The sequence below is a fragment of the Saimiri boliviensis genome, chromosome 18 (genome assembly GCF_048565385.1).
Source record: "Saimiri boliviensis isolate mSaiBol1 chromosome 18, mSaiBol1.pri, whole genome shotgun sequence".
Taxonomy (NCBI): domain Eukaryota; kingdom Metazoa; phylum Chordata; class Mammalia; order Primates; family Cebidae; genus Saimiri; species Saimiri boliviensis.
Window position 1 is genome coordinate 6,248,437 of NC_133466.1, and position 14,553 is coordinate 6,262,989.

The window sequence follows — 14,553 nt, forward strand, 5'->3', positions numbered from 1 at the left end:
CCAGGGCACAGTAGCTGCATTTAACATCTTAAATAATGTAACCGGGAGCGATGAATTATTCACATTGCGATGGCATGCTAGTAAGTCTTGAGGATAGAATTACTCTGGCTCATGCTTTTAATTTGTTGACTCCCAATAACACAGGGAAAACTGGACAGTGGATGAAACTACGTCAGCAATGCTGTGAGATTTGTGCCTTCTTCCACGAACATACTAGAGACTTTTACTGTTGTTGGCTTTCGTTTTCACTGCTGGGTTGTGCAAACGTCGCTGTTTTCTAAATTTATCAAGCATGTATTTCTGTTTATCTCAATGAAGGGGTGACTTGTGGGGAAGACTTAATCCAGGTTTCAAGTTTGTTCATATGCCCACCTTCCAAAAATGACAGAGACAGAGAATTGCCTAAAACAAGCACCGACAGTGAGGTAAGGCACAGGACGAGGGGAGGAAAAGGAGGCTTCTTTGTTTTAACTGTTCACCAAGATACAAAACATTTGCAAATCCCCTGGCTCCATATAAAAATTTTAAAAGCATGCCTTTCCCAGTAACTGACTGTAAATTTGAGTGAGAATTTCTAATTTTACTTATTACTTTTACCCTCACATATTTGAGCTGCAGTGACACCCAAATTTATTATATTTCACCGACAGGGAAACTCTTGTCTAGAAAACAATGTCAGTACTACATATTCTACCTGTAGATTGAGTCATCAGAGAAATAATCAGAGAAGAAAAGTGTCATATTGTATACGTCAGTTTGGAAAGTCAGTCTCTCCTTTTCCTTCTGACCCTTCTTACAGTTTAATGCATGATCAAGCTCTCTACGGTCTAGGATCCTATTTTTTCATTTATGTTGAATGCAGTGTGCTTTAGACTCTGTCTAAAGTATGGGAGGTTTACATAAGAGTGTCCCTGGCAGGGTGCCACGTGGACAGTGGAGCATTTGGTGTCAAGACCCTTCACTTGCCTTTCATCACGGCATCACCATAAGCATCTCAAACTCCTCTCTGTGCTTTGCAGCAAAGTCAGTGGAGCAGAGACACCAGGTACATGTAATTCTAAATGCACAGTCGTAGGAAGAAGACTTCTAGAAATCAGGGAACGCACTCCCTTAGAAACAATGCTATACATGTCTGTGGTGTCTTCACACTGGGACAAGAAAATTCCTCAAAGCAGATCACCTGGAGAATGTGATAAAAATACTGATTCTTTGGCCCTCTCTCCCAGACACTCTGATCCAGAAAGTCTGGCGGAGGCCCAAGAGTGTGCATTTTAACAAGAACCCAGTGTGCTCCTGGCACAGGGCTGTACTGAGAGCTGCTGCTATGCCAGCAGGGTACCAAGGCAGAGGTATTTATAGGCGCTGGGTGCACCTCCATACTCAGCAAGCGTTCTTTGGGAAAACCGGAATAGAGAACTCAGGAAGTACATCCACCATTTCTGCCAGGTGGCGGCAGGAACTAGGACTGCCCCGTTTCTTGATCAGAAAGTCCCATATTCAGGGAAGAACTTGGCAGGAGAGGGGGCTTAGAGATGGAGATGAGCAGAAGAGGGAGCTCCAGGCAGCCTGGAGACCAAGAGGTCTAGGAACTGGTGCCTCTTTCCATTGCCTACAATCCAGCATCCTCCTGAGGAACCCGTCTATCCGCAGTTGTCCCCATAGCTCCTGGCCACAGTGTCTGGCCTTTGCTGGGTCAAAACTCTAGCCCCCAGTTTGTCCCCCAGTGACACCGCTCCTGAGACATTCCCCCACCCTTCTGAGGTTTTCTAAGGACTCCCGGCACTGAAAACATTGGGAGATAACTAAAGAGTTTGAAAAAAGATTTCACCACTGCATCTCATCTTTGCTGGTCTCCACGGCAGTGTGTACTCGTGGCATGCTGGACCTTAACCGAAAGGATGCCAAAGGGGCAGGAGCTATGGGAGGCTGGGGCAGCAGAAAATGGGGTTCTCTGCCCTTTCCTAAAACATTAAAGTTCTAGTTTCCTGTTTTAGTAACTGTTGGATGTTATTAAGTTGAGCTGGGTGATTCACCACAAAGATGCCATATGCAGAGACCCACGGAAGCTTGAGATATAGACACAGATGTGTACCACTCGGGAAGAAGAGATGAAGGGTTGTGACATTGAAGGTGAGGGCACAAGTAACCTGGAAACCTGCTGCTCTGCCTAACGCCGTCCCCCACCTGCGCTGGGTGCCACCCAGACTCCGGACCCAGGGTCCAGACACTCCTCTCCTTGCAGAACTACAGCTGACTCCCGGCAGAGGGGGCAAGAGCATCGGCACCTTCAACCCCAGTAGCGCTCCCTCCAGGTGGGTTAGCACAGGCTAGTATGAAGGCCTAGGATGCCAAGAAAGCGGAATTGCTGAGTACCCGTCGGGCAGGTAAAGTTATGAAGGTGGCAGACTGCTGCTGGGGGACCTGCCACTCTTTCCTTTCCAAAACTCCTGGTTCCCCTCTTGCTGTAAGGTAATCAGTAACTCATAAGCCTAGCCACATCAAGTTGTCCTAAAAGGCAGAGCTGCTTAAGCATTGCCTCAACACTCGAGTCCTGATGTCTAGAGGTGAGGACCGTGAATCTGGACTTCCCAAGGGCCTCATCAGTGACTTCTGTGGGCCAACCCTGGCATGTCAGATTTCCCCATCCTGGGGGTATATTTAAGCAATGGGGCCCTGAAGAAAACCAAAGTGCCCCCATCACAAAGGAGTGGAATGGTAGTTTCATATGAAATTATGTAACTTTTCTCAATGACCCAAAACACGATGTTATTTTAGGTTGAACATTCATCTGTAGTGATCTAACCATGTTTTTGTCACAGCTGATTGGGATTCAGAGCAAAGGAAGCTGGGGTCAGGTGCAGTGGCTCATGCCCATAATCCCAGTGCTCTGGGAGGCCAATGTGGAGGATCGCTTAGGCCAAGAGTGTAAGAACACCCTAGGCAAATATATCAGACACCACCCCCCGATCCCTACAAAAATAAATAAATAAATAAAATTAGCCAGGTATGGCAGCAAATGCCTGTAGTCCTAGCTCTTTGGAAAGCCAGGGCAGGAGGATCCCTTGAGCCCCAGGAATATGAGGTTACAATGAGTTATGATGGTGCCAGTGTACTTCATCCTGGGCAACAAAGACCATGCCTCAAGCTTTTTTTTAAAAGGCCAGGCACAGTGGCTCATGCCTGTAATATCAGCACTTTGGAAGGCTGAGGCGGATAGACCATCTGAGGTCAAGAGTTTGAGACCATCCTGGCCCATATGGTGAAACCTCATCTCTATTAAAAATACAAAAATTAGCTGGGCATGCTGGCAGGTGCCTATAATCCCAGCTACTCGGGATGCTGAGGCAGGAGAATCACTTGAACCCGGGAGGCGGAGTTTGCAGTGAGCTGAGATCGCCCCACTGCCACCGCACTTTAGCTTGGGCGACAGTACAAAACTCCATCCGAAAGTTTAAAAAAAGCAAAGGAACTTTGTTTATCTGAACATCCATGGACCTTATAGCATCTTGCTTGTGACAGCGTAATGCTGGGCATGGAAGGTATTCTCCACTCTAATGAGTAACTGTTTACTGAGCACCTAGAAATGCTGGACTAGCCTGTGTGTAGTCAACAGTCAACCGTTAGTTAAGACCTCCTGAAAATGCTGAGTGTAAACAGTTCACTAGTTTCAGCAGAGAATACAGCATGAACAGAGAGCGAGTGTCTGTGATCAGCAGTCGCCGTCCTGTTCACAAAACCAAGACTATCCTGCTCTGCGATCTATGAAAACAAAGCAGCAGCTTTAGCAGCCGTTGAGTGTGCCACATCTCCACGGACAGGCCATTTATCTGACCCAACTAGCTCTTCAGCAACCACGATCGGAAAAGCGTTTGCTTCAGGCTGGCTCACAGTTTGAGATCTTTTAGTCTAATCTACAGGCTTTTCAGGACCTGAGCTTCATGCGGGGTTTCTGCAAAATAGTGCAATCTGTAGTCAACAATCCTGAACTCTAACAAGCCAGCTTCTCACACAGGAGCCCTGCTGGGCACCAGCTCTGGGCCTGAGAGGCCTGTGTGTGCAGAACATCCAGCAGCGGTGCAGGAGACTCTGACAAATTGGAGCCATACTGAGGCCTGTGGAGCCGGGGATGAAAGGAATACTGAGATGGGGCTCTGAATCGCTCTCAGCTGCCTCTCCTAGGCCCTACAAGGAACAAGGCTTATTGCAGAATGGAGAAAAGTTTTGAGAAAAGAAGGCACACATTGCATTGTCTTCACACCTTGGACCAAGGAATTCAGAACTCAGAGCTCCTCATCAGCCCACACAGCATGAACCTGGTGACAGAGACCTGGCAGGGCTGAAGGGTCTCTTCTGGGGAAGTCTTGAAAAGAAACTCTGTGCCAAGGTCACCTTGACTGCTCCTACAAGCTGTGGCTTGGCCATTCTGGCAGCTCTCAAGTGGCCAGTTGAGAACAGCAGGGTCTATGTCTTCTTTGAACCAAGCAAACGGAAGGGAACTGTTGTGTGCCCAGGCCCAGCCTTTCCACTGTGGCTCATTTTGCTCATTCCTTCTCTAAGTGCTTCCCGGGAAACACAGCCATGGTAATCCTGCATCCAGGTTCTCCAAATGCGCAACCTGGAGGCGCTGTCTGGGCCCACGACTGCAAAGTCCCTCCTTTGTCATAATCAAAGATAGACCTCTTGTTTAGGACTTTGTCCTAAATCCCAAATGTCCTAAATCCTTTGTCCTAAATGGAAAAAAGCATTACCTTTCCATTTTCCTGACACCCAGCCGGAGGAAAGTCACTGGAACTTGTACCAGAAGCTAACGATTTGTTACTCAGGCACACTACGCGTAGAAAGAGCCAGTTATTTAATAAGCCTCACTAGTTTCTAGCCCAGGCCAAGATAATTCATCTTCCTAGAGTCCTGATTTGTTTCTTAAGCGCCTGGGTGCTCTCTGATGAGGTGACTGGCTCCCCTAGAAGACGACAAACCTTTCAGGAAATAAGAAACGGGAGTATACGTTACCAGTCCCCAGGGCTCAGCACCTCGAGGGTCACTGTTCTTTTTCCACCAATAGATTATTTAGCTGGGTACATGTTTCAGTAGCAGAAACCTCTTAAGTTTCTCTCCCTGTGTATGTTCAAAAGAACGCTACAAGCATAAAGAAGCATCCGCTCCGAGCTCCAAAACGTCATTCTCCACTTGGATATCCAAATGCACCTAGCTTTCCCCTTCCTCCTCATTCATACTAGATGTATTTCAAACAGAATGATGTGGCATGACCTATTCTGAATCTTCTCCCAACTTACACCCTCCCCACAACCTCATAGCTGAACACTGGCTTGTCTGATAGAAACACACTTGATAGACAAAGATAACCACAGAAGGGCTGTGGAAATCATGGTTGGCTTAAATGTGCTCTTGGGTGTCCGTGCTTGGAGCTGGGGTGGGAGAGAGCCCCGCAGCCAGCCATGCCCCTTCTCTAGCTTGCAATGCCCACTCAGGCCCAGTGATGGAAGAACTGACATGCAACATCGCTCACAACCCATCAATTACTCCCTTCCACAGCCACCTTTTACTCAGAGGCTGGTCCATCTAAAGCAAACCTGTTGCATCATCATCCCTTCCAGCTCCAGATTAAATGCAAGCAGCCCTGATGGAAAAAATCATTACCTCTCCATTTTCCTGACACCTAGCCTGAGGAAAGTCATTGAAACTTGTACCAGGAGTTAACTATTTGTTAGCTGGGCACAGCTTCCTTTATGCCCCAGACCCCTCCTATGTCTTATTATCTGGCTACCTATGTTGACAGTAATATTAATGGTATCACTTAGGTTTATCCAGTACATGACTGAGCATCAATCAGAGCTCCCTTCCTCCCTACAGGCTTGAAAAACACACATCACTGGCAAGATGTATGTTATTGAGCTGAATCCCAATTGCAGGGAGGAATGTTATTGCCCAGAGCTGCCTGGAAACTCAGGTAAAAACCTGTACCAAGAAAGAAACATCGGAGGCTGCACAGGTACCTGCTGGGCATCGTCCCCTCAGGTAAAGCAGCTCCTAGCAGAACAAATCCAACCCACCTGGCCCAGTATGCTATCTGAAACCCAGTCTGCAAGTCTGCCTTTTCCAAAAGGTAAAAGAAGATAACATCTATACTTGTTAGGGACACGATCACAGAATCGCCTTGAAATACTTCTCGTTCACAGTTGAATTTGCGCAGGTCAGAAAAGGGTGTTGATTACAAATATTCTACCTAATTTATTATTTGGGATATAAAACAAACTCTAATTCATTCATGTATGATAACCAATGTTGACTCTGCACCAGCAAACTAACATACTAAGTCCTCAGGGCTACCAGTTGACTGTTTTCTTTAAGTGAAGCATCGTATGAAAAGAAGCTCCCAACAAAACATTGCCAAGCAGCCAACCAGTATCTACAGCTAGTATCTCTCCCTGGAACTGCAGACTGGTGAATGTAACTACACATTCAGCATCTCCATGTGGACATCTAACAGAGGTCTTAGAATCTACAAGCTCCAAAGTAGACGTCTGAGCTTCCCCGCTAATCTGCTCCACCCATAACATACCTTATCTAAGTCAATGGCACCTCCAGCCTCTTAGCAGTTCTGGCCGTATTCCTTAATCATCAAGGACTCATCCTCTCTCCACTAAAATTCTAACTCCAACAAGATTTTTTCAGCCCTCAAGCTTACCAGCATAGAACTTGCATGCAGAGCAAATCACATTTTCTCTGTCCTGATCCTCAAACCCAGTACATCCTTCTATGAGCCCAAAGACCCCAAGGGTCCAAGTACAGAGGAGTACCACGTGGGAGCCGGGTAACCAGGAGAGCAGAACAGACTTGAGACCTGGGAGAAGGTGGCTTGAAGAGAATAAATGGGACATTATATATGCTGCTCACTCTTACGCCAACTCAGACGGGTATGTCCCAAATCAAGTCACATCCTCCCAAAACGTGAACACAGAGCTGTTCCCCAAAACCAGCCTTGATCCTGGAGCCACCACTACTGAAAGCAAGGAACAGTCCATGTCTCAGCCCCGTTTCTCCACATTGACCAGTTGATGTGGAGGGGAGGAAAGTGCTACCATCATGAATATACAATGTGCACCATTTTATAATCACCAACCACAGAGTAAGAATTTTTAAATGGCAAAAAAAACTCCAAAAGGGGGGAAAATGATCTAAATCACCTGTTGAGGGGGGCCACAGCTACTGCTTCTTTGTCCAGGATCGCTGGATTCACAGGATTTAGGAGGGAGAGAATCAATTTCTGCAACAGAAGAACAATTTTAGGGTATTAAGTGGCAAAAACCAAGTGGTCTAACAATTCTGATTTATAAAGAAACATTTGCTTTTAAGTAGTACCCCTGGCATAATCTTTCACCATGAACACTTTTTTTTAAGTCCCCTTGAGATCGCATACCTTTAGAACATTATTTTTTCAAAGAAATAAAGATATGGAGAACTAACTCAAAATCAATTTCTTTCTCAACACATTAGTTTCACCCAGAGACAAAATGATCTAAAGCTTCAGTAGCTGATCAAGGACAATAAATGCCAGACAAATGGAGATAAAAGAGACAGAGATGTTCCATTTGGGCCATGATTTTCATTGAGATAATTAATTGTTCAAAATACTAATGAACACATATTCACTAACACGAAACTGCAAGAAGCTGTCGTGAGATTATCAAATAAAATAGTCCATGCTCTCTGGAATTTTTTTTAATCGAAAAATGCAATCTGGAATACACATGGGAGGCAGCCATGGTAAAATGAAAAAAAAATGGGGCTGCCAAAAGTAGAGCCCCAATTTTAGTGGAAAAAGAAGGTGTGTAGGCCCCTCAGCAAGGACTGAATGGCTGGAAACCTTCCCATGGAATTTGGTTTTCCTGGTAGCCTATGAGGGCAGGTGTCTCCTTCATCCTGCAGAGGAGGGTGTGTTCAGCCTTCTCCTCTCATCGACTTTCAAATTTTGAGAGCTGCTGCTCCCTGGCGATGTCTGACTTAGAGGTACCCCCACCCCATTATCACTCTGTATTGTCTCATGGAAAGAAAATGAGATACTACAGCAAGACTCTCCAAAAGGGGGTCTAGTTTTCCAGCATTCCCCAACAGCCTGTTACATTCCAAGGGAACAGATTTCTTGCTTGACTCTAGTTGAAATTGGGAGGAAGTTACCCCCAACATATTTTAATGTAGACGGGTTTAAACAAAAAAAGAAAGCATGGGGAAAAAACAAAAACGTTTAAAGCTTTCAGGGTTCTTCCTCACTTTAAGCATTAAACAGGTGGGTTTTTAGTGTTAACCTACTAGAATATTCCTCATTCTAGAATTTCTTCTAAAATTTATCCAAAAAATAATAATCACCATGACTAAGTTATCCTCCCTGTGCAGCTGGCATCTAGCAAGCCAGCCCTTCTTCCAGCTCCCCCTTTTCCAGGTCTTTCTACCACCCCTCATGTCTACTCACCTGTGGTCTTTGGTTCGTCTGATCTGTAGTCAGGGTTTTCATTTCCACTTTTTGTCTCCGTTTCTTTTTTTTCCTTCTCTTTTTCAGATTTCCTGCAATTAGACCATTTTATGTTCATGTTAAGTGTTGGCATTAACATTGCCAAGTGTTAATTGGCAATGGATACCTACGTGGTTCACATGGTTACACTCAAGAGTATGTTTACACATTGAACTTAACACAGGAAGCCTATAGCCCTGTCGCTGGCTTCTGTGTGGCAGGTATAGATGCCTGCCTATTCACACATTCCCATTATGGGGAGAGATGAAAGTTTATCGTGGCCCATGCGGCCCACTCCCCAGTTGGTGCTCAACTCTCAGAAAGCATTCACCAAATAAAGCAACAGTCAGCAAACTTAGGACCCACAGGCCAAATCTGACCCATCCCGTTTTTGTAAATAAAGTTTCACTGGAACACGGCCACACCAGTCAGCTCACATATTGTCTATGGCTACCTAAACACGTAGCCATAGTCATGGTGTCACAGCAGAGTTGAGTCCTTGTGACAGAGACCATATGGCTGGCAAAACTAAAAATATTTACTAGGTGGCCCTTTATGTAAAAGTTGTGCCAACTCCTGAAATAAAGCAAAGGTTGGTGCAGCCTCCTAGGGTTTGGAGGCTGGAAGGAAGTCTGGCAATGGATAGCCAAAGAATTCAAAATAGTCATACTTGACCTCCAAGGATGTATGCTAGGGAAACAATCAAGGATATGTGCAAATATGTACTTGAAAGAATGCCGATTCGTGAGCTACTTATAAAGGCAAACTGCAACCAACCAAGTGCCTAAGCAGAGGGGCCAGTAAAATAAATGATAGTTCTCTATAATGGAATTCCACGCCGCCTGTCAAAATTATTACATATGAGCGCTCTCACGCACTGCTGGTGGGAGTGTACGCTGGTACATCTTCTCTGGAAAAATGTGGCATCGTCTAAAGCTGAACATATGCGACCTTCTTGCCCAGTTTTTGGGACTAGATACAGTCTCCCTTGGTCTTTGTTAGGGATTGATTCCAGGAGCCCTGCAGATACCAAACTTTGGGAATGTTCAAGTCTCTGATATAAAATGGCGTTATATTTGCGTATGCATATAACCGACGTGTATCCTCCCACATACTTTAAATCATCTCTAAATTATTTATAATACCTAATACAATGTCAATGCTATGCAAATAGTTGTTCTACTGTACTCCTTCTTTATTTTGTATTATTTTTTACCGTTGTATTTTTTTCAAATATTTTTGACCCATAGTTGGTTGAATCAGCAAATGTGGAACCTGCAGATACAGAGGGCCAACTATATTTCCTCACAGAACCAAAGAGAAATGAGTACTTATGTTCACCAAAAGATGGCTACGAGAATGCTCAGAGTAGGTACTGCTTTGTTGTTGTTTCTTTGTGACAAGGTCTCATTCTGTCACCCAGGCTGGAGTACAATGGTGTGATCTTGGCTCACTGTAACCTCTGCCTCCTGGGCTCAAGTGATCCTCCCACATCGGCCTCCTGAGTAGCTGGGACTACAGGCAAGCGCCATCATGCCTGGCCAATTTTGTACTTTTTGTGAAGATGGGGCTTTTCCATGTTGTTCAGGTTGGTCTCAAGCTCCTGGGCTCAAGGAATCCACCCGCCTCAGCCTCCCAAAGTGCTGGGAATACAGGAGTGAACCACTGTGCCTGGCCAGAGAGCTAGTGTCCGTATTGGTCCCAACCTGGCTATTCAAACACCCATTTAAAGCAAAAGGTAAAAATAAATTCCATATGTGCCCCAAATGTAATATTACTACATAATAATAAGCCACTGACACCCACGTGCCACAGTATGGATCAGTCTCGGAGTGAGAGGCTCAAAAAGGCAGACATAAGTGACTATACAGAAAATGATACCACTGATATACAGTTGATATGCACCTGATCTCTGGGGAAGTGGACAAGATGTCAGAAGAATGTCACCTTTGGGGAGGAGAGGTAGGCAGTAATTTGAGGAGGGTCTAGGGGGCTTTAGGGATGATGAGGATGTTCCGGCTGTGAATTTCAGCCATCAAGCCCAGGCATTTGTGCTTTTTGTGAAACCTGATCAAGCTACACACCTGTAACTTGTGCACTTCTCCACACTTACAATATAGTTCTACCTAAAACTATCAAACAAGACAAAAATGCTGTGGGCAAGCATTCGTTAACAGAAATAATCTTCAGAATGGGCAAGTGAAAAGAGCAAGTTTTCAAAGTTTACTATGATTTAAATTTCACAGAATGCTTTGTGTGCACATCTATGAGTGGATATATGAACACCTGAGCATGTAGATACATACATACTTAGTTAACAATAATTACTTCAGAACTATAGCAGTGTGGGTGATTTTTTTAACCTGTCGTTATATTTAATTTTTTCTAAAATAAGCATGCATTGTTTTTCTATAACATACAACTATATGTATATATATACACAAATACACACATATATGTATCTTATTTTATTTATTTCAATACAAAAGAAGTCCTTGAGCAGCTGGAGCTAGCACCATGAACATCATGAAAGAGGAAAGCAAGTGGGATTGGATTATCCAGTGAGCAGCCCCCATTGTCCCTCTGGGGCCTAATGCAGTCTGGCCTAAGTTCAAGGGCTGCATAGAGATGAAGGGCCCAAACCCTGAGGCAGGTCCGCCCAGTTCACATTCTAACAACAACAACAACAAAAAAAAAACCTTACAAAGTGTGGAGCCATGAGTACCTGGCGTGGACATTAGGCACTCAAGGTATACTAGCTATTCTCGTGCTCCCAGTGTCATTATTCTGTGGTTGCTGTTATTCTCCACCCGTTATCCTGAGTAGCTACTGCTCACTTTACTGTGCTTTGAAATCGCCTAAGACCCCAGAGAACAGAAATGGAAGGTGTTGGCACAGTCAACAGCAGTGAACCAGGAGTCCAGGCTTCCTTTCTGCCAGTAGTAGCAATCAAGAGAAATGCCAGAATAATTATCAGGGCCCGTTTTTCTTCCTCTTTCCTTGCCCGAGGTCAGGCCTCAAAGGGGGAATAGTTTCAGATTGCTGCTTTGTGGAATCCTCTCTCCAACCTTCACCACGGCTGGGGTCAGGGGGAGAAGGGATAGAGTTTGCCACAGGGTGATGGCGCACATTTATTCGCAGAATGTGGCCAAAGCGTATTGTGGAATCTCAGCACTTCAAAATGTAAATATTCTAATAAAATACCGATAACTACATGTGTTGTTATATTACCCACAACAAACAACGGCTGTCTAAAAAACCATCCCGTTGGTGCACATACGGCTGTGTTAATATTACAGACATTTAAAAGGGCTACTGGCTACTTATTCCAAGTCCTTGACATAGCTACCTTAAAAGTGCTTGCAGCTACTGCTGGGCAGCCCGGGGATGAGAGGAACTTTTCAGTCCTGTCCACTCCCCTTGGCTGAATGAGCACCAAACACTGCCTAATTTGTCTGGCTGGATAGTTTCAAGTGCCTTGCAGGCATCCGGCTTGGCTCACTGCTCTCCACTCCCCCACAAATCCCAGCAGGGCCTCTGCTGGTGGCCCCCGCCTCTGCCCAAAGCAGGCAGGATGATAGTCCTGGTGCACAGTGTCCTCTTGTGGAAAGAGTTGCAAATGCCAGACACTAAGAAAATCTCCGTTTCCCTAAGGAACCAGAGCAAGTCAAAGGTAGGCAGTGGCAACCCGCCTGTTTCACTCCGCAATTAATGTTGTCCTATGGGTTTGTTATTGGCATACGTGTTTTTCAGTGCTGCCTACTTTCAGTACTTCATTTTAAATAACATAAATCTGAAAAGCCCTCAGCGGTGTGTATGTATTGTTATTATTGTTGTTGTTCAGTTTTTTTGTTTTGTTTTCAGAAAATAGATGTGCTTTCAAACTTACCTTCTTTGAAATTGAATGCGAATTCCTGCAAAAAAAAAAAAAAATTACATTAGAAGAATCAGGATAGTTATTCTAAAAATTGAGTCTCATTAATTTTCATAGGCTCCCTTATTTTAACAACCTAACATTAGTATTTGTGACCCAAAGGATATTATTAAGTTTTCCCACACCAAATTATCAAGTGACTTCTAGGCATAGGAAAGTAGAATTCACTGTTAACTACCAGAAAAATAAATAACTTCTATCTACCTGAAATATAGACTGTACAGTACTTACTATATTTCAGGTACTTAGAGGTTATTTACTTATTACTTCATGAATATTGAATTTGATTAGTGAGATTATAAAGACTCCATTTACCGGCCGGGCGTGGTGGCTCAAGCCTGTAATCCCAGCACTTAGGGAGGCTGAGGTGGGTGGATCACGAGGTCGAGAGATCGAGACCATCCTGGTCAACATGGTGAAACCCCGTCTCTACTAAAAACACAAAAAATTAGCTGGGCATGGTGGCGCGTGCCTGTAATCCCAGGTACTCAGGAGACTGAGGCAGGAGAATTGCCTGAACCCAGGAGGCAGAGGTTGCGGTGAGCCAAAATCGCGCCATTGCACTCCAGCCTGGGTAACAAGAGCAAAAGTCCGTCTCAAAAAAAGAAAGAAAGAAAGACTCCATTTACCAAAAAGAGATGTTCTGTGTTACCAGTGATTGCCGCTCTTCATTTAGTTCTTACTGTGTGCCAGCGTGACGCAGGCTCTGTACAAAGTATCAGCTCATTTAACTGTTACAATAACTCAAAAGTAGGGGTTATTGATATTATATTTTTAACAGACTAGACACTAATATATTAATATTACCATATTTCTTTAATTCAAAGATACATTTTCAGTCAATAGATACCAGAGGGATCAATTCATACAGTTGTGCCCCCACCCCCACCAAAAAAAAAAAAAACACTGTCATTAAATTGCTAATATTTTCAGTCAATGGATTTAGTCAATGGATCCATGGACTGACCAGAAAGAAACCAGGATTTGAAGATGGGGAGTAAAAAGCCACAGGTCGAGTCCCCAGACTTTTGTCCCAAAAGCCTGTGATCTTTACAACCAAGCTTTTTTATCCAGGTCTTCTACATATCAAGCTTGACTAAGATTTTTTAAATACTCATTTTCCTTAGTTTTTAGACAACGTTCTCACTTGTTTTCAGTTCTAGTAACAGCTGCCAATTTACATCCCAAACTGAATCAACTCTATCTGGATTGCAGGAAAGAGACTATCAGGTAATAGGCAAATGCCCTCCAGCAATAGGGGAAAGCCTCCAACGTCCCCAGTGTAAGGACAATTTATAAGAAAGGAGCCTGGGGCCCCTCTAGAATGCTGCCATCCCAAGGCTCCCAGGCCAGGCTAACTAGAACCTCAGCCATACCCGGGTGGTCAGTTAACCAGTCAGCTTACTGAGAAATCTCTGGGTATTAGCAGAGAACCAGAAAATACTTTTTGAAAAATGTTGATGTTTAATATTTTTTAAGCATTGAAATAATCATCATGGAGAAATCCAGACCTTTACTCATCTTTCACACTTATGTGAAGGTATCGTATAATTTCCATTGTGAATCACACCTGGTGGGGAAGGTGGGCATTGTAAGTAGGCTTTGGCAGCCCTGTTCATAGCCTTATCTGGACTTACTGTGAATGGGATGGGCAGAGAGGGGTACAGTTCACTCACATATGGACTTTTCATCTCAAAGTTAAAGAAAATATTTTTTTTCTTTTTTGTTTTTGAGACGAAGTTTCACTCTTGTTGCCCAGGCTGGAGTACAGTGGTGTGATCTCAGCTCACCACAACTTCTGCCTCCCAGGTTCAAGCAATTCTCCTGCCTCAGCCTCTCAAGTAGCTGGGGTTACAGGTAAGCACCACCACACCTGGCTGATTTTTTTGTATTTTTAGTAGAGATGGGGTTTCTCCATGTTGATCATGCTGACCTTGAACTCCTGATATTAGGTGATCCACCTGTCCTAGCCTCCCAAAGTGTTGGGATTACTGGTGTGAGCCACCAACCCCAGTCTTAAAGAAAATATTAAATCTAAGATGGATCACAGAAACTTTTAAGATATTAATTTATTTAATTATTACAACCAATC

At 44.3% G+C, this 14,553-nt stretch overlaps 1 protein-coding gene across 1 annotated transcript in view; it reads right to left on the minus strand.

Annotated features, from left to right (window-relative positions):
- The window catches only part of IGSF5 (immunoglobulin superfamily member 5), a 37,020-nt gene that overhangs the window by 1,397 nt on the left and 21,070 nt on the right, over window positions 1-14,553 (minus strand). The window contains exons 5-7 of the mRNA XM_039480372.2: window positions 12,417-12,441; window positions 8,489-8,580; window positions 7,206-7,285 (exon numbers count right to left, since the gene is read on the minus strand). Of these exons, the coding sequence (XP_039336306.2) occupies window positions 7,206-7,285; window positions 8,489-8,580; window positions 12,417-12,441 (197 nt within the window). The remainder of the gene's footprint in view (window positions 1-7,205; window positions 7,286-8,488; window positions 8,581-12,416; window positions 12,442-14,553) is intronic.